General features: G+C 50.7%; 1 protein-coding gene across 1 annotated transcript in view; it reads left to right on the top strand.

Annotated features, from left to right (window-relative positions):
• Nucleotides 1–3,515: 3,515 nt before the first annotated feature.
• Nucleotides 3,516–19,723, top strand: part of LOC102995610 (nucleoredoxin) — a 33,882-nt gene continuing 17,674 nt past the window's right edge. The window contains exons 1-4 of the mRNA XM_028483824.2: nucleotides 3,516–3,629; nucleotides 5,287–5,420; nucleotides 5,880–6,043; nucleotides 7,638–7,744. Coding sequence (XP_028339625.1) covers nucleotides 7,672–7,744 — 73 coding nt within the window. The 5' untranslated portion in view covers nucleotides 3,516–3,629; nucleotides 5,287–5,420; nucleotides 5,880–6,043; nucleotides 7,638–7,671. The remainder of the gene's footprint in view (nucleotides 3,630–5,286; nucleotides 5,421–5,879; nucleotides 6,044–7,637; nucleotides 7,745–19,723) is intronic.

Genomic DNA, 19,723 nt, shown 5'->3' with positions numbered 1-19,723 from the left:
TATTATTCCCAGTTGCATATATTACAGTATCTCCCATCTTTAAAATATCCTCCGTCTGACCTCATCATGTATTTTTCCAGCTACAATCCCATTTCTTTGCTTCCTTTACAGCAAAACTCTTAAAGGGAGTTGCCTATAGTCACTACCTCAGCCCCTTATCTGCTATTTTCTCCTGTTTTTATAACTTTCTTCTTTCTATCATTCTCCTCTTGATGTTTCACGTGTTGTCGGGACGACTCGGACTTGTCTGGGTCCCAGGCCCATTGTAGGCGTGTGTGCTGGACAGAGCTGTGCCCCGTCCTTCCCTCTTCATTCCAGTGTGTCTGTCAGCTTCATCCCTGCACTGACTCCTCCCCGACCCCATCAAGGTCATATGTGACCATTGGTGCCACATCCACTTGTCAGTTCTCTGTCCTCATCTTATGCAACATCTCAGGGCATTTGACACAGTGGCCTACACTCTCCTCTCCAAAACACTTTGCTCACCTTCCTATTGGGACACTGGAGTCTCCCTGTTTTCCTGTGTCACTCATCACTCCTCAGCCTGCTGTGGGTGGTAGCCGGCTCTCCCCTGGGGTCCCTTTTCCTCTGTAGCTGTGTCTTCTCCTTGAATGACCTCACCTGGTCATCCAAGGCTCTAGGATCCTCACAGATACCAAAATCCGCAGATGCTCAAGTCCCTTATATAAAATCGCACAGTATTTGCATATAACCTATACACATCCTCCTGTACACTTCAGATCTTCTCTAGATTGCTTACAATACCTAATACAGTGTACATATAACGTAAATAGTTACACCTACAATGTAAACGCTATGTAAATAGTTGCCTGCGCTTGGCAAATTCAAGCTTTGCTTTTTAGAACTTTCTTGATATTTTTTTCCCCCCGAATTTTTTTTTTTTTTTTGCGGTACGCGGGCCTCTCACTGTTGTGGCCTCTCCCGTCGCGGAGCACAGGCTCCGGACACACAGGCTCAGCGGCCGTGGCTCACGGGCCCAGCCGCTCCGCGGCATGTGGGATCTTCCCGGACCGGGGCGTGAACCCATGTCCCCCGCATCGGCAGGCGGACTCTCAACCACTGCGCCACCAGGGAAGCCCCTCCCCCGAATATTTTTGATCTGCGCTTGGTTGAATCCGCAGATGCGGGACCTGTGGATATGGAGGTCTGACTGTATGCTTAGAATAAAATTCCATTACTTTTACATGTCTACAGGGCCTTGAAGATCTGGTCCATGACTGCCCTTCTGACCTCATCGTGGCTCTCCTTCTTGACTGTCTGGCTGCGTCCACTATCACCTTCCCCATTCAGCCTCCCCCCATGTGCACGTGACTTGTTTCATGTCATTATCTGTGCTCAAATGCCATTTCTTCAAAGATGCCTTCCAGAGCACTCACTGAAACGTGTACCACTCCCCCCAGTGTGCCTTCGCTCTTACCATGCTCTCGCTTCTTTTTATTGCTTACAAGCGCCTGAAATTATTTTTCTCTGTATATTCTTGCTTATATTGTCTGTCTCTCCCGCTAGAATAGAAGCTCTGCAAAGGCAGCCACGTCATCTGCCTTGTTCTTTCTTGTCCCTTGGGCTGGCACATAGTAGGTGCTCAGTTAATATCTGTTGAATGAATTGCAGCACTTACCACTTGTAAAAAAACATCTTGGGAAAAACAGTGTATTTATAACAGTGAGACAGATGTGTATCTCCTAAACATCAGTAAGTAAAAGAAAGGTAAGCAACAAAAATGAGCATCATTTTTTCCTATCAAACTGGGAACTCTAATGGTAGTGCTAATGTTGGTGAGAGGACCAGGAAACGGGTGCTCTCATTTGCCATTGGTGGAATATAAAATTGTCTAAGCTTTCATAAGTGATGAGTCATGGGTTATTTTTATCTCAGTTTTTGTGGTTTGCCATGTTTCCCATTTTTCCCAATAGTTACTTTTCCCCCCAGTAGTTACTTTTTAAATCAGAAAAATCTGATCATCTTAATCCCCCACCCCCCAACTTTTTTTTTTTTTTTTTTTTTTTAACCTGGCTGGATCCTGGTACCAGCAAACTTGTAAAGCTAATCCCACTGGTAGGATGGTCTTGTTTTGTTGTTGAACCTCTTAAGAATGTTTAATCTGAATCCTGTATCGGGTTTCTCGGGAATAGTGCAAAATCAGTCACTGGAAACTTTATGGGCAGAGTCACCCTTGATCTGAGGTCCTGGCTGGTTTGGGGAGCCCAGTGGAAATGTGAGGCTGGGAAAAACATGCAGCCCTAAGGGGGGCCCACCCAGTTAGAGATGGGGTCCCACAACCCTTCCTGCCAAGACCCAGGTCTCCATAGGCTGGGTAGGCCTCACATTTCTTGGCAGATACCCTGCCCAACTCCCTGGCTGCTTGGGACTGAGTTAAAAACAATGGTCACAGCCACCCATGCCTTTTCCTCTGCTTTATGCAGCTGGATTTCTGATGCCTGTTTCCCTGGACACCTCCATGCCCTATTGTGCCAGTGCCCACAGGGCCAGCCCCTCCTGTCTGGGCCCCAGGCCCCCGGATGGGAGGCTCACAGCTGAATCACCAGTGGGCCATCCTGCAATCGCCCCTTGTTTCTTTCTTTTCTGGAGGTGCATCGGTAGTTCAACATTTCATTTCTTTACGTCACTTTCTGGCCTTGGCAGTTCAGTTCCAGAGCTCTCAGCGGCCCACCTGAGCAGCACCACCCAGACGGCCAGGAGCTTACAAAGGAGCCAGCACACACTCAGCTCCTAGCCCTGGGCCGTCGCCTTCACACTTTCTCAGCCTCGGCTCTCAGACCCTGGCCCTCTGACAGCTGGCGCAGCGGACTACAGGAACCTGCCAAGGACTGGGGATTGTTTTAAGTGGCACAGGGAAATGAGGGTTGGGGCTGGCCGAGGATCATGCTTCCCGAGTGTTTGCAGGCTGAGTGGCACACACTTAGAGCGACTACCGATATTTCGGTGCATGGACCTGGTGAAGTGGGGAGAGGGGCCGATTTTAATTCTTGGTCATCTGTTGAATGCCCTTGTCCCTTCTCCCTTGGGGCCAAGGGGACACGGTCAAACACCTGCCTGCTGATAGGGTGGAGAGGCACCAATAAAAAGCCTCCCTTCCTGCCTTAACCGCCTGGTGGAGGTCTGACTGTATTTGAAAGATGCCTGACCCATCTTCATGTTCGTGCTTCTTAGAGACAGTGCCCACGGGGGAGGTAGGAGAGAAAAGCTCACCCAGGGCGAGTGTGGTTCTCCGTCGGCCTCTGCTGCGACTTGAGCCTGGGTGTGGCTCTGACTTGGGGTCCGCTCCACTGTCTCAGGCCGTAGGGACAAGTGGGATTGTAGCTTCTCCTGTCCCTTCTGCCCAGCCAGCCCCGCTTTCAATCAGTAATTCATTTAATCTGTACTTTCGTGTTTTCCAGCCTGTCTACCCCTGAGGCCCAGGAGGCTCCGAAGAACTCTGCAATTAATCTGGTTTGGATTTAACCACCTTCTTTTACTTTTCTTCTTATAGCTTAAACTTTGGAACAAATATCGAATTTCCAACATTCCATCACTAATATTCTTAGACGCCACCACCGGGAAGGTCGTGTGCAGGAATGGGCTGCTGGTGATCCGCGATGACCCAGAGGGTAAGACCTTGCTTTGTCCACCCGTACTCCCTGCGCTACCCCCCTGTCCTGCCCTCCTCCCTGTTGGTAGAGCGTGTATAAAGGAAATATATGAGTGTGGGTTTATTTGGCTAGAGAATATTGTCTTGATGAAATTACAGTATTCTCCAGGTCATGGTTAAGATTTTTACGGAGATCAGAATGTCCCTCTTGGGGGCTTTAATTCATGGGCCAGCGGAGATGGAATCTGAAAAAGGAAGTTTAGCTTTGAGGGCTGAGGAGGCCATTGAGAAGCGGCTTGAGGCCAGATTCCGACTCCTAGTGCTGTTTCAACGGCAGCTCTCACCTTCACAATCAGAGGCAGGCTGTGTAGTTTCGGGGTTTTTTCCTCATTAAAATTTTACCGTAGCAAAGTCGCAATCTCTGCATTGCTCTGCTGGCCTGGCGGTGAGGGCCCCTCAGTTCTTGGCGCTGCTCAAGTCCTAAGCCTTGGTCTTGCTGACTGGCCGGGTGGCTGGCTGTGCCTGGGTGGCTCTCGTCACCCTGCTCAGAGGCCGTCCAGGGCCTGTTTCTCTCCTTCTCTCAACCCCTGCCCCCCAACCCTGTGCACTGGAGTCATAAAAGTCATAAAAGTGTTACAAGATCTTCTGTCCCTCACTTACTGATCCAACTGGACGATTCAACCCGGGTCACAGATTTTCCCAGTAAAAATTTCACCTGCTTCAAAGACTTGTCCTCAGTAAAAACTAGGGCAGGTAGAACCAAGTCTTTACCTTCTGAAATGTAAACACACACACACACACACACACACACACACACACACACACACACACACACACACACACACACACACACACCCCACTCCCCGCCTCCACCCCCAGAGATTTTTGGATCCATTTGTTTCAGGGTGGGCTTGGCCACCTGCTTTTTCAACCAGGCTGTGCTTCTTTCTCCCTCCCATCCTCCACCCACCCCAGGCGATTTTGAGGCAGTGGTCCCTGGACCACCCTGTGAGAAAACACTGTTCTGTTGAGTGGGGGAGCATATCATTTGCTCTTCCTGCCTGGGGCTTACGTGTCACCAGAATGTTGACCATATGGGTTGAGTGGTTTTACGCTTTCCTTTCAGTAGACTGAAATTCTCATCTCACTTGGTTCCCTGGGTCCCAACCCAGACCAGCTGAATCAGAATCTCTGGGGGTGGGGAATTTTACAATTCCCCAGCTGATTCTAAAATGCAGAGTTGAGAGCCACTGAGAATCCAGGGTTGGGTTTGAAGAAACTCAGGGTTAATACCCGAGGCAGTGATTTCCCAGCTGTCCCATCATCACAGTTACTTGGGGAGTCGTTTTGCTTTGTTTTGGACATGCATCTTCAGCCTTGCCCATGAATCCTGAGACTGGGGGTGGGGGGTGACCTGGGCTTCTGTACTTTTCAAAAGCCCCCCAGGAGATGGGTCCTGTGGTCATCCAGGTTCAGGAACCATTGCCTTGAAGGTAGGTAGGGCTCTGCCGTGGATGAGTCCTGCTTTTATTCCTGCTTTAGCTGCGGATCCTATGGATATGTTAAAAAAATACTGTTTGATGATAAAGTTGTCATGCTCTGCAGCCCTGAGGCCTTTTGGGTCAGAGGCCACGAGGAAGAGTCTTAACGTTCTCGCTATCTGTTGCCTGTTTCAGGTTTGGAATTCCCTTGGGGGCCTAAACCCTTCAGGGAAGTCATTGCAGGGCCCTTGCTTAGAAATAATGGGCAGTCCCTGGAGAGCAGCAGCCTGGAGGGGTCTCACGTGGGAGTCTATTTCTCTGCACACTGGGTGAGTGTTTGGTCCCTCTTTAGTCCAGACAGAAGGGAGCAGTGATGTCACCACCAAGACCAGCTGGGGCTGGCTTCTGGAGGTGTGACTGCTCAGGTGTCATTTCCCGGCATTCTCGCCTTCTCCTGTGCCCGATGCATTGCTGGCATGCTGCAAGTGCTTATTGTGATGAATGATATTAGCAGCAAGAAAACGACTTCTTTGGACGGGCCTAAAAGGGAAGTCCTTCCCCCGTAAAAAATAAATAAATAAAAAGAGGAGCCCTCCTAGCCCATTCTGATGAGGGTCCTCACGGTCCCCGCGGGATCTCGTTTTAACTGCTGGCACCCAAGTGGATGGGGCAGGGCCTGTGTTGGATACGCGCCATCGCGAGAGGCACATTTGTTCCTGCCTCTTCCATAAACTGGAAACGCGATCCGAATCCTGCTTGGGTGTTGCTGACCTGGCCTCTACGGGCAGGTGGCTGGGAATTGGGAAGAAGGCACGAACGTGAGGCTGCAGGATCCCACTCATGTCTTCCAGTGTCCACCCTGCCGAAGCCTCACCCGGGTCCTGGTGGAATCCTACCGGAAGATCAAGGAGGCAGGCCAGAAATTCGAGATCATCTTTGTTAGTGCAGACAGGTAACGCGTGCTGGGGAGAGTGGCGGTGCATCTCCCCTTTCCTCTAGGTGGATGTCTCTTGCCATACGCATCGTGCCTCTTTAGCGTAGAGCCTGGGGGATAGGGATCAGGGAAGACATATCTGGGATGATTGTCGGAGGGACAGTTCATATTTACTCACGTAATTGTCTGAAGGGGAGCCAAGAAAAACCCGTCCTTGCTGTCAATATTAAGGGACATCCCAATTCTGGCCTGGGGCATTTGAGATTAGGATGCATTTTTTTCTGATTAGTTCAGCTTTGTGGATGGTGGTGAAAGGATGTGGAGGGGGGAGGATGGAAAGAAAAGAGCCGGAGACTAATGGAATGTGGCACCTATCCTAGTGGGCTCTGCAGTCATTTCTCTTAGCTCTGGCCACGTGCGTTTTCTAGGGGCTCTCCTCAAAACAAGAACAGACATTCTTCCTGAAGTACGTCAGGGCCGTTTAGCCTCAGTCTCCTCTGTTTTGTGCCGGCTTTACTCCTCAGTGACCTTCCTTCATCTCAAAACTCCAGCCCCAGTTCAGACCGAGCCACCAGCTGTTCTGTTCACAGAAGGGTCTCTGAGATGGCAACACACGGAGGGCCTTGTGTCCGCTGTCGTACCCTTGATGCCTGCATGATGCCATCCTCAGTTTATTGGCCCGTGGGCCCCGCCCCATTACACCAACACCCCCCACCCCCCCACCCCCCGCATGTGAGTGGGGCAAGCCTGAAGGCATGCCACAGGGAGGAGTCACTTTTTTAAAGCTTTAAAAACCATCAACTTGGGAATTCCCTGGCGGTCCAGTGGTTAGGACTCCGCGCTTTCACCACTGAGGGTGCGGGTTTGATCCCTGGTCGGGGAACCAAGATCCTGCAAGCCCCGTGGCGCAGCCGAAATAAATACATAAATAATAAAAAACATCAACTTTATTGAAGTACAATTTATATACAATGAAATTCATACATTCTAGGTGTACAGTTCAATGTATTTTCACTAATGTATGTACCTGTGTCACCATCACAGTGAAGGTGTAGAACATTCCCATCAATTAAAAGAATCCCTCGTGCCTCTTCTCAGTTAATCCTCACCCCCAAATCCCAGCCCCAAGGATCCCCCAATCTGCTTTCTATCACTTGATTAGATTTATCACTCCTAGAGTTTCTTAGACATGGAGTCGTAGGTGTATGCTTGGTTAAGTGTCCTGTACGCATCACTGTTATGTGCACAGATTACAAACATTGCGAGGAATGTGGTATCTGAACATCTAGACTCCTCATGAAAGTAAGACCTGTCAATGTGGAAAAAGGAGAAGTTCAGCGTGAGTTGATTGTGTAGGATGCAGAGGAGCGGGATGTTGAAATGGCCTGGCCTTTCAGCTTGGCGTCCACCTGTTGTGTGGAGCTTTGCTTTGGGGTGTGCACTGGAATGGGTAGAACAGTGTCCTCCTCCGGCCTGGTGTCCGGGGAGCACGATGATTAGAAGCCCCGGCATCGGTAGGGCCCTGGGCATGACTTGGTGGAAGGTGGGGAGGACCCAGTGGTGGTGCCTTGGGGGGTAATAGGGCTTCGTCTCCGTCTGTGTGTCTCTGTAGGTCAGAGGACTCATTCAAACAGTACTTCAGTGAGATGCCGTGGCTCGCAGTCCCCTACACCGACGAGGCCCGGCGGTCGCGCCTCAACCGGCTGTATGGAATCCAAGGTAGGCGAGCCCGACTCGTGGGCTCCTTGGAATCCTGCTCGTCGGGGCTCACCACCTCTTTGGCTTTCCTTCTAGAGGGAAAAGAACATCTTTATTGCCATGAATGTTCACATTCTTTAGCATCTTAAAAATATGCGGTGGATTTTAAGGTATGTGGATTATCCCTCATTAAAGCCATTTTTTTTTTTTTTAAAGTGCTTGTCCCGGTGAGACAGCTACTTCTCACCACCCGGCCTAGTGGGTTCTAATTTGGTTGGGCTATGGAGAACACCTGCCCAGTGACTCGGCCAAAACCCTATCCCGAGGTTCTTTCTGTCAAACAGACCTGAGGGTGACCTTTGGCTCTGTTACTCAGGCTCTTTGAGCCTCGGTTTCCTCACCTGTAAAATGTGGATGAGAAATCTTCCACGGAGAGTCGCTGGGAGCGTTAATAGGATAATGCAAATGCCATACTTCTCACGTTCCTGAAGTGTCATAGTGAAGGCTGACGGGGTATTGCCTTTTAGGCAAGAAAATTGATTTCCTGAGAGTGTTGAAAGCTTGGACTTGAAGTACTAATCCTGGTGTTTTTCAGAAATAATGATTACTAGTGAGACAATCTGTGTTTTTATTCTTTATTATGTGAATACCTGCTTCCCAGCCTTCACCCAGCCAGGTTTTTTCTTGGTGGCCTATTAAGAGTTAAATTCATTCTCTTTGTATCAGTGGTACCAGATCCTGGTCAACCCTAGACAGATAACAGCTAATATTTGAGTTCTCAGTGTCTTGGTTTATAGGAAGTGGGAAAAAAAAAAAGACAAATAAAGATCTACCCACCAACTCCACAGCTTGTGGGGGAACCCATCAGGTTCTTTAACCTTTTTCTTCACCATTTAGAGTAAGCATTTGGCTTTGTTAGGAGCTAGTTTCAAAAAATTAATATTTCATTTAAAATTGGTGATTCTCGATTTCAAATGTGCATGAGAATTCCCTGGGGATCTTGCGAAAATGCAGATTCGGATTCAGTGGTTCTGGGGTGTGGCTGAGGTCCTGCATTTCTAGCAAGCCCCCAGGCGATGCCAGCGCCGCTGGTCCACACTTTGGGCATTAAGTCTAGGTCTATGAATCCTTTGAGAATTTTGGAGCCTTATGCCTCCTACTAATAAAAAAGATGAAAGCAGTTTTCTTTCCAAGCAGAAGTGGAGAGACATGACAGGGTTTACTGGTCCAGAAGGACGGGTACCAAGTTGGTTACTTTAAAGGAGATGGCCCAGGAGTATTTCCTTCCAGCACTCTGCTTGCAGAGAGCCTTAAAACATGTGTGCCTTGGGGTAGGAGCAGTATTGCTTGAGAAAAGTGATGATCCTAGGCCAGTCGTACTAAACAGAGGGTTGAATTGCCACTTGGTGGGGATAAGTAAAACTTCATGTCTCTCAATTCACTTATTCATTCATTCAACAAGTATTTGCTGAGGGTTTACCCCCCTACTGCTGACTGACCTTGAGCAAGTTACTTAACCTAACTTTTTTCAGTAAAATTGGGCAGTTTCACTGTTGGATACAGAGTAGGCACTTAATATTTAACTGACTGACTTAGGGGAAAAAAGGGAAATATTTGATTTTACAACCTAAAAAAGATAAACTTTTGGATGTCAAAAAGCTTGCTAACAGAAAGGCAACTAACAGTATTAATAACACATGTGGCAAAGAATCTATATCCTTCATAGAAAAAGAGCTCTTTCCAGATACCAGTCCAAAATGAGAGATAAACAAACAATTTAGTTGAAAATATGTACAAGATATGAGGTGGGCAATTCACCTGATGCATATTGTCAGAATGGATAAGAAAAATATTCAGAATAATTTTCATTCATGATTTACAGATGAAAACACTGAATTTGTGTCTTTCACATTTGCAAAGAACTCTACTTTCCAAAAAAAGATAATCCCCAGTATAGGAAAGAGAGCAGGCTGCTAGTAGGAATCTAAATCAGGACAACGTTTCAAGGAGAGAAATTGGCAATGTACACCAGAGGCCTTAAAAATCTATAAAACCTTTAATTTCAGAATCCCACTTGTAGGAATTTATGTTCAGGAAATTACCCTCTAGCACTCAGCAAAAACTGAACTTCTTTTGCAGTTGGAGGTGCGTTTTTGTTTTTTGTTTTTTCTTTCATCTTTCGTATACTTTGGATTTCATCACAGACCACAGTTCTTTCCGTGCTTTAGCCCCTAGAATGCTCAGAGCTGAATTTGTAGCCACCTTCAGCAGTCTTACAAAGCTGACCATTTCTCTGCGTGCCCTTGACCCTAGCTTTGTTTTCTCTTCCTTCCTTGTTTTCCTTTCAGTGGGATGTTTTCATCAATTTTTTATTGGATTATATCATGCACTTTTTAAGCAGCCTCAAATCCTTTTTGGAAAAAAGCTGGAGTAGATTTAAATGCATAGGATTCTATTTCTTGAGCTCCAACTACCCACCAATACCGTACACTGAGCTTGGTGGGGAATAAGAAACCAGAAGGGTGTCCAGTGCTGCCCTTGAGTGGACAAGATGGGATTTACATTGGGAAATAACTACAGTAGGATGATATCTTTTGAAGAACTAAAAAGTGTTGGTCAAATAGGTGTCACTTTGTACAAGGGCTCAGAAGGCAGAATTTATCCCAGAGAGCAGAGCGGGTGCTGGGCTTCACTCGGCCACTCTGCTCAGTCAGGCAGCCTCTCTATATGGAGGCATCTTCTTTCCAAACACACGTCCTCAGTGAAGCACAACCTTTTCCTCTCTGAGGAAGGGAGTTGCCCTTTCTTGGAGGTGGAGGCCAGTGAGGTGCAGGTCATATTCTGGTGGTCGATGCTAAGGCCCTGAGGTCACCTGAAAGTAATAAATTACCAAAGGACAGTCTATATCATGTACAGCCAGTTTGAGGGTGGGGGTTTCTACCCTCCCTGTGCTCTGTGAGATGCTTCTTGGGGCCCTTGTTGGCAGGATAGGCACAGAATAGCAATCTCCTAAGGAGAAATCACAAACCCTGCAAGATTCCACACAAGTTTTGGACACACAGCTGAGGCTAGAGGGTACCCTTCTGTCAGACATGGGCAGGGCACGAAAACATTAAATTGATCATGGGACTTCCCTGGAGGTCCAGTGGTTAAGACTCCGCGCTTCCACTTTAGGCGGTGTGGGTTCGATCCCTGGTCGGGGAACTTAAGATCCCGCATGCTGCATGGTGTGGCCAAAAAGAAAAAAAGGAAAAAAAATTAAACTGATTGTTTTCTGTCTGCCTTCAGAGAGCAGAGAAGGGAACTCTCCTTTTAGATTCTCCAGCTATCAACATGTAAATATTACAGCAGTAGGAGCCCTGGTTGCTAGGTGTGGCCCAGACAGCCAGGATGCGGGTGACCACAAATGAGCAGGAAGAGAATGGAGAGTTTTCAGAGATGCATTCATTTGGCTCAGTCTCTTAAGGCCTGGCAGTGTGAGGATGAGTACATATGTGGTTTCCAGACTTGAAGGAGCCCTCGGCTGAGAATCAGAAAGCTGATCTGGAGAGGCCCTGTGCCCAGGCAAGCAGCGGCCGGGCAGCCACACCAAAGAACCCAGCTCTGGCCAGCAAGTGTCCTCTGCAGCCCAGCCCTGCACCTGGCCCGTCCCGCTGCTCCTGGCTCCACGGTGTACACTCCCTGCCATCTGTACTAGTCCCTCCTCAGCTTGGGCCAGCCTGCTTTCCCAGCTCTCTACCTCCTGCTTCCTCACTCTTGGGTTCTCTCCCTGGCACAGTGTTTTCTGCCAACTGCTCCCTCAATCACTGACCTCTTTGGCTAAGCCTTAGGAGTCATTCCTGCAAGCAGCCTGTCAGACTTTGCCGGCTGACTCTGATCTGTCTGTCCGCCTCTGGCCCTGTGAAGCCAGAGATGCACTAAAGCACGGTGAAACGAGAGTGTGGAAGAGCCACACAGGATCCTTTTCAAGGCAGCATTTAATGAAGGGCACACAATGGAATAGTCTGAATTCACGCGAGACTCTGGCTTGGAGCTCTTGAGCCCAGAAGGCTTCCTGGAGGAGCTGACTCTAGAGCAGGGCCTTACAGAATGGATGGGATTTAGGTAGAGGGTTTGAGACATTCCAGGGCAAAGGCCAGAGTAGGATGTCCATGGTGTACTATAGGGCAGACTGGGTAATAAGGCTGGTGATGCCACATCACAGAAGGCCTTGAGCATCAGGCTGTGGTCCTTGAACTTGGCGCTTTGGGCTTTGGAGCTTTTTGAAAAATTTGATTAAGGGGAGATCGGTGCAGTAGTGACATTTAAGCTAGACTGGAAGAGAAATCCCAGAGGCATGTTATCCTCTGATATTTCTGATGGACTCACTGAGCTCCCACTGTAGCCAGACCTCAGGCTGTGGCTCACGACAGGCCTACCTGTGGGGAGAGAGAGGCTGCTCCCTTGGGCTCTAGGGCAGGTGGCCCAGGCGGCCTCTGCCTCCTTCCAGCCTCACAGGGTACTTCAGCTTCATGGCATTTTTGGCGGTCCCCTGTGCATTAGTTGTTAGTAAGTTCTTTGGCAGCGTTTTCCATTGATCTTACCAGTCAGCATCCCACTGCGTTTGACTACCAAAATATAAGGTAGAGAAAATCCACAGCCTGTTCAAGGGGGCGGGGTTGCTGAGAAGATGCCTTTGTAGCCTTGCACAGGCTGGACCGGGAGCGGAGTGATGGGGATGTGGAGCAGGGGCCGGCTGGGGACCTGAGGTCCCGGGGCCATCACTTTCCTCCCTGTTGGCATCTCCCATGGCCCAGACTCCTCCCCTGGGTGAGTGTCTCTCTCCTCAGGAGACCTGCTTTAGTGGGGGTATGGCCGGCTCTCCTGAATTCCCTCAGTCTCCCTCCTCTCCACCATGAAGCATCTTTCACATCATCAGGTCCGTAACTCAGGATGTCTGTGTGTCTCCCCATCCCCTTTCTTCTTTCTTGCTCAAGGAGAGCTCCCATGTCCTCTCCAGGTGCACCGCCCTCCCAGCACCTCCGCATGTTCACCAACCTGGAAGCTCTCTGAACCCCATCACTTTGGGGCCTTTATGGAGGTTTCTCTATGTAGGCAAGAGTGGTTAAATCATTGGCCATTGGTGATTAACTCAACCTCCAGCCCGCCTCCCTTCCCCAGCTCTTGAGGTCAAGGGTGTGGAGCTGAATGTTCCAACCTTCTAACCACGTCTCTCTGGTGACCTAGACCCGTCATCTTGTGAGCATCCAAAAAGACACTCTCTTACCACTTCCATTCCAGCAGTCTTGGAAGCTCTCGCGTCAGGATCTGGGACTAAGACCAAATATTATAACAAAAGATGTTCCTATCACCCCAATCATTCAGGAAATTATAGGGGTTTTAGGAGCTCTGGGCCAGGAGCTGGGGATGAAGTCCAAATATATACGCCTCATTATGTTACAGTATCACGACGTGCACGTACATACACTCCATACATATGCAGAGTCAGTGGAGGGTCCCACCGACTGTCTGGACTTCTGCAAACCCCGCAGGGCTCTATCTGGGAGAGCTCATGCCCCCTGCTTGACTCTGTGTCCCGGTCGCTCACCCCACTTTCTGTCTCCTCCTGAACGTTTTGATGAGGGTGCTTTCACAGAGCAGTATGAGGTACCTTCCCCTGCCCGCACCCAAGCTGAGCCACCTCCACCTGGCCTGTCTTTGGGCCTTATAGCACGCAAATGACTTCATCAGACCGTATTGAGGCCCATGAGGGCAGAGCTCCTCTGTGTCACCTGGACAGGCTTGGGTGGAAATGGGCAATGCAGAAGAACCTGGAGTCCTCTGAGCATCTTGGGAGCTGGGCTCAGAGCGCCCCCGGATTCTGAGTATCTTCCAGCATCCCGAGGAGGCCTTGCATAAGATGCTGCCACTTCGTTCAGGTGTCCATCCAGGTGGTGGTGGGAGAGTCTGGGTCTTGAGGCTGTGCCCTTCAGTCAGCCCTTTCAGAGATGGCAGGACCTGCTGCAGGCCCTGAGGAGGCATCTGCTCCCAGGCTGGTTGCTGGCCCCTCGGGTGCTCTGGCCTGAGCCTGGGCCATGTTAGCTAGCAGTCTTCGTGGGGCCGCTTGAGTTCACCAAAGCCTGGCATGTGGCCTCTATCCACTTCCTTTGCCTTGGGGAGTAGCTGGGTTGGCCTCCCTCCTCCCAGCGCTTTGTGCAGACGGGGGAATTTGTAGCCCTATAAGCTGCTGACAAATGCCTTTCTAAGGAAAGGGTTTAGACGCACTTGGCAAAAGGCAGATCCCATTAGCAATTCTCTAATGCTGGCTGTTGGAGAATACCGTGTTCTGCGCAGGGAGGCTCAGAGCCCCTTCTCTCCTGGGTTAGAGGCCCTCGCTGGCTTTGTTCCTCTCCCCCCCACCCCCGCCCCCGCCTTTGGGGCCAGCGGACAGGGCCTGGGGTGGACGGAGGCCCTGCCACCAGGAGAGCAGCAGGGAAGGCTGGGAGGCAGTTGTGTGAGGCCAGTCGCTCTCCCGGGGTCTATTTATCTTCTGTTTCTCTGTTGCCCTCTTATTCCTTATTCTTATCCTCTGGCTTTTTCTTCTCCTTTTCCCTTTTCCCTGCCTTTCTCATCCATTTCCCGCCCTTCTCCTCTCTCTTTCCCTTCCTTTGCCCTCTTCTCTGCCCCTTTCACAAAATGGACTTGAGGCAGAGTCTCTTTATTTTCTATAGAAAGGAAACATTCAGCCATTGTGTTTTTCAATGAGTAGAGGGTGAGGGGCCCACGCTGGTGTTTTCTGTAGGCAAATCTCAGTATTTAAAGGGCTGGCGCAGGCTCTGTGGAGCTGGCCCCCTGGGCCTGGGGAGGGCGGCTGGGGGCTGTCTTGGGGCCTACAGAGCAGCCTCAGTGCTCTTCTCTGCTCATCTTGTTTCATTCTGAAAACATAAAAAAAGGAAAAACAGGAAAGGACAAAGAATAATGTAACAAACACCCATGTGGCCATCACCTAGAACTGACATCGCCTGAGGTATTTATCAACGAATGGGAGCATTAAACACAGACCAAGTGGGGTTCCCTTTACACCTCCGTGGAGCATTGCCCCTTCTTTCTCCCCAGTGGGGGAGAGCGGTGACACTATCATCCATTCATTGTGAATATTTCTCATCTGTTTTCAGATGTTCACTGCGTCTCAGAATCCATGAGTCATGTATAGTCGTGCTGGTGTGTTTTTAGAAGTGTACTTAAGTGCTGACATGCTGTAATATCATAATGCAGCTTGCTTTTCTCACTAAACATTATGTTTTTGAGATTTATCCCTGTTGATATTTACATCTGGTTTATTTCAGTGCCGTGAAGTGCTTTGTTGTACCACAGCCTGTTTATCAGTTCCGCTGTCAGTGGATACTTGGTCATTTCTGGCTTTTCTGTATTACAAGAACGCTGCCATTTTAAATGTCTTCTTTGGGACTTCCTGGCGGTCCAGTGGTTAAGACTCTGAGCTTCCACTGCAGGGGGCTCGGGTTCAATCCCTGGTCCGGGAGCTAAGATTCCCGCATGCCACGTGGCGTGGTCAAAAAAAAAAAAGTCATCTTTGTGCCTCCTGACGCAGGCCTTCTGGCCGAGTTCGAGTGGGCCCAGACTCATCCCTTTGACTTCCTTTGGGTTTCTCTGAGCTTCACCACTCGAACCAGCTGCCTTCTTCCTTTCCTTAACGCTCCCAGTAGGGGAAGGTTTGGGGGAGTAGGAGGGGGAGGAAGAGAGGGCTGTGACGAGCGGAACTGGGGTTGATGTTGCCAAGGCGTGGTCTGTATTTGTCATCCTACCCCTGCTGCCCTACGGTTCCTGTTTGATTTTTATTTAATGTTAGTGCATTCCTCATAATACCATTTAACAAAACTCAAATATGTATCTATTTCACCCACATTCCTGCCTTCCTAGCACAACTGTTTTCACTTTTCTGAGTCCTTTTGGTCTCTGTCTTCAAGCATATTTCTGCATAGTTGTAACTGCACACATAGCACCGTGCATCCTGCATTTTCAACTCATCCATGTATTACAAACATTTCCGTGCTGCTACAGTGTTCATGGTGACCATTTATTTCCGTGATCATGTAACCACTTGCCCTGCCACGTGCCCTAACCCACTCTTCCTGTCTTGGGGTCTGCTTTTCCTCCCCTTTCTCTTCCCCACTGCCAGCAGTCTTTGCGATCACACTGCCATCTAGAAGCAGAGAAACAAAGTTGGGTTACAGCCCCGACCAGGTCCTCTCCCACCCCCAGGTGCTGCTCCAGACCCACCACCTCCTTTGAAACTCCCTCTTTCCTTGGTGATAGGAAAGCAACCAAATGCAACTGTGGGACAGTCTCCATGCACGTGGCTTTTTTTTTTTTTCGGCCGCATTGGGTCTTTGTTGCTGTGTGCGGGCTTTCTCTAGTTGCGGCGAGCGGGGGCTCCTCTGTGCGTGGGCTTCTCATTGCGGTGGCTTCTCTTGTTGCGGAGCACGGGCTCTAGGCGTGCAGGCTTCAGTGGTTGTGGCACATGGGCTCAGTAGTTGTGGCTCGCGGGCTCTAGAGCGCAGGCTCAGTAGTTGTGGTGCATGGTGCTTGCTCCGCGGCATGTGGGATCTTCCCGGACCAGGGCTCGAACCCGTGTCCCCTTCATTGGCAGGCAGATACTTAACCACTGCGCCACCAGGGAAATCCCGCACGTGGCTTTGAGATGGTTTTAAATACTCACAAATCCGCTCCTCCCAGGAGGAAACAGTATGGAGCCGGCTTCTTAGGCCTTGTTCCTTCTTCTCTAGGTTTTCAGGGAGATGCTGAAGGGGATTCTGAGGCACTGCTGTGGTCCACCCAAGCTCCCCTGGGCGGGGGCCTGGGGCTAAAGCCCTCTCTAGGAGCATAGAGTGTGTGTTCTACTCGCAGAGGTTAAGCTTGGGGTGGTGCAAGCGAGAGAACACCAACCGCACACGTGGCAGCATTATACCGTGCCTGGAACCCTCCCTGTGGTGTTGACGTCGCCTCGGTGTTCTGTTTCTTCAGCGAACTTCCTCCGGCCAGAGTGGAGCTTTCTGTTTATCTCACGAGAGCAAGGCACCAGTCTTCTGTCCCTTCTCGCGAGCCAAATGATCAACTTAGGGATGATTTAAAAAAATAATGATGAACTTATTTATAATAAGAGCTAATATTTACGGAGTACTTACTGTGTGCCAGATGGTCTGCTCGAAAGCATTTTCTACTTGTCATTTTACTTCCAGCCCCCAAGTAAGACAGGAAACTATCACTACCCCCATTTGACAGTGTGGAAATGAGGCTCTGAGCAGTTCAGTGACTTTCCTGGATCTTCCTTAGAATCCTTACTGTACTCGTCCTCCAACCGTTCCAGCCATCCCAGCTGGGAAATGACAAGTTCAAGAGAAGCAGAGACGAACTGCTCCCTTTTCATTCCCTTCAGTGAAGCCCCTTGCTGGGGTGGCAGTTATTTTGTACAAAGGCATTGATTAGAAATTTTCCATTCCCTTTTAGTTTCCCATAAGAGGCTCTGCCCTATTTTCTCCTTAGAAGTCTCTGTTTCGGGGAACCTGCTTCAAGGGAGGGGGGAGCAGGAAAGGCCTGATGGGGTGGGGGGCGGGGGAGAAAGGGGAGAGGTGATCGTATCTCAGCCTCCTTCCCCAAAGCCTCAGAGAAGAGGGAGGTGGGTGGTGCAGAAAGTGTGGATGCAGGGCCTGCCCTGCCCAGCTCCTCCTTGGGGATGAGAGTCCCCAACCCGGGGCTGTGAGAGCCCCCGCCAGTGGCCGGCCTGGTAGAAAGAGCAGCAGCTTTTCCAGCAGGCAGACCAGGCTTCCTGTCCCACCGTGGCCACTTACTGGCCGGACGACCTTGGGTAGGCACCTCGAACATCTGCAGAAGGAGGATAATCGTACTTCCAGGAGTGAGTGGGGTCCCACGCCCCGTGCGGAGCACAGAGCAGATGCCCTGAGAGCAAGCTTCCTTCTCCCACCCGCTGGTTCATCTCTGGAGGAACATACACACTTAGGGCTCCAGGGCCAAGCTAACCCAAGATCCGGTGATGGGAAGGCGGCCTGGCCCGATGCTTGTTGCTTCTTTTTCTCTGTCCCTGTGCCGGAAATGGGCTTCTCTTGGTTGAAGTCTGCGGTCATTGTACCGAGTTGCTTTCTGTTTACACCCCACAGTCACATGCACTCATCATCTTGGGCTCAAAGCACCAAATACAAGGGGGACTTCGCTTTCACGTAGCCGTGGGGGAGGAGTGGGAAGACCCGGAGGCCCAGGGGAGCTGTTCCTCTGTCGACTTGGCGGGGACTCCACAGCAGCCAGCTTGGGGCTTGTGTCCCTGCCCTGCCGTCCTGGTCCCCACCAGCAATGACTGGAGAGAGGCTGCAGCCGTGGCAACAAAGAAGCCCCTTAGTCACTTGGAGAAACCGAGGCACCAAACCGGGAAGTGAGCTTTTTTGCCTTTGGATTTTACTTCTCCTGCCTTCTCTGTCCATCCTCTGTGCCTGCTTGGCCTCCACAGACCGACTCAGCATCCCACGTCTGGGCTACAAACAGGCCTGCCGCAGTGTCTGATCACAGCAGTGGGCAGGCCCTGCTTTAACCCGACACTTGAAATTGCCCGATTTCAGAAACTGATTAAAGCACTTTGCCAAGGCATTTTTGAGGTGAGGCATGGTGCTGGGGAGGCATTTGTCTGCAGCTGGCCAGCCTTGTCGTGTCGTGGGCCCCAGCCCCAGGCTCCCTTCAGGCTTCTGACTCAAGCCCAGCCCGATCCGGGTTGGGGACACACCTGATGCGAGCCCCAGGCCTCTGGGGGATGACATGCCGTTGTGAGGATGAGGCCGGAAATGCCCCGAGTCTCCTGTACTCTGACACACAACTCAGGAGGCCCGGACGGCTCTGGGCGCATCCTGAAAGCCCGAGTGTGCCGGCTGCGGCCACGTGTGTTTGTATATGACATGTGTTGTGGGAAAGGCGGTCCCCAGAGTCTGCTTCTCACTGGACCTGTTCGCCAACATGCCAAGCCACTCCTTCTAATAGGTGTGAACATAATAAGAGTCGTTTTTCCTTTTGCAGACAGGCTCACCACTGCATGCCCGCTGCCCCAGCCACCATGCAGGTCATAACACCAGGGCTGTATTTCTGGTACCTCAGCATCGCCCCCCCGTGGCGAAGTAAAATGTCAGTGGAGCAAATTACCGACTGAATGCTGTGGAATCTATAAATATTAAATTGCTCTGGCTTTCCCTGGCCCATATAAAATTAAAGCTCCGGTCAGCTCCAGAGGGGAGGCAGCTGGTTAGTGCAAGGGGGGAGGGGACCAGCTGCCAGTGGAGAGACAAGTGTCCCCAAAGGGCAGGCCCGAGTCTGCCTCTGTGGGCGATGGCTGGAGGAGAAGCAGCGGGGAATGGGGTACAAAGAACAGGGAGGTGGAAAACCCACATGCGACTGTAACCCGGGAGGGATCTCCTCTGATTTTCCACTGGAGGCTTTATGGTTAGAGGCGGGCTGTGGTTTGCGGGGCACTTTGTGTTGCATTTCTTACCCCAGCCCAGGACTCTAACATGAGGGCGACATCACTGCCGTCAGCATGTTCCCTCCAGGGACTGCCCCCCTCAGAGCGAATGCTGGAACCTCCCCAAGCAGCAGGGCTGGAGGTGGTGGCCAACTGTCCTCCTCCTGTCCTCCTGCCCCTGGCAGCCCCTGTCCCAGGCTCCTCCCCCCAACAGGCCCCCTGTGCTCGCACGGGTGGGGCCCTCCTGCCCTTGACCTGTGCTGGTCTACACTGCAGGGGAGTGGGTGTTCACACCACCTCATGGGGTTTAGACTCCCTGCAGGTATGGGAGCAGCACCTGCTTCTTGGGGATTTCTCTAGGACTTCTCTGCTTCTATGTGCCAAGCCCCCATGCTGAGTTCTGAAACGCACAGCCTTGTTGATCTTTACGTGGCGGTAGGATGAGGTGGGAGCTGCAGTGCATTCACCGGAGGCGGGGGGGGGGGGGC

This window comes from Physeter macrocephalus, unplaced genomic scaffold, assembly GCF_002837175.3.
Source record: "Physeter macrocephalus isolate SW-GA unplaced genomic scaffold, ASM283717v5 random_77, whole genome shotgun sequence".
NCBI lineage: Eukaryota > Metazoa > Chordata > Mammalia > Artiodactyla > Physeteridae > Physeter > Physeter macrocephalus.
The sequence above is the reverse complement of the archived record's forward strand: the minus strand, read 5'-3'. Positions and strand labels throughout refer to the sequence as shown.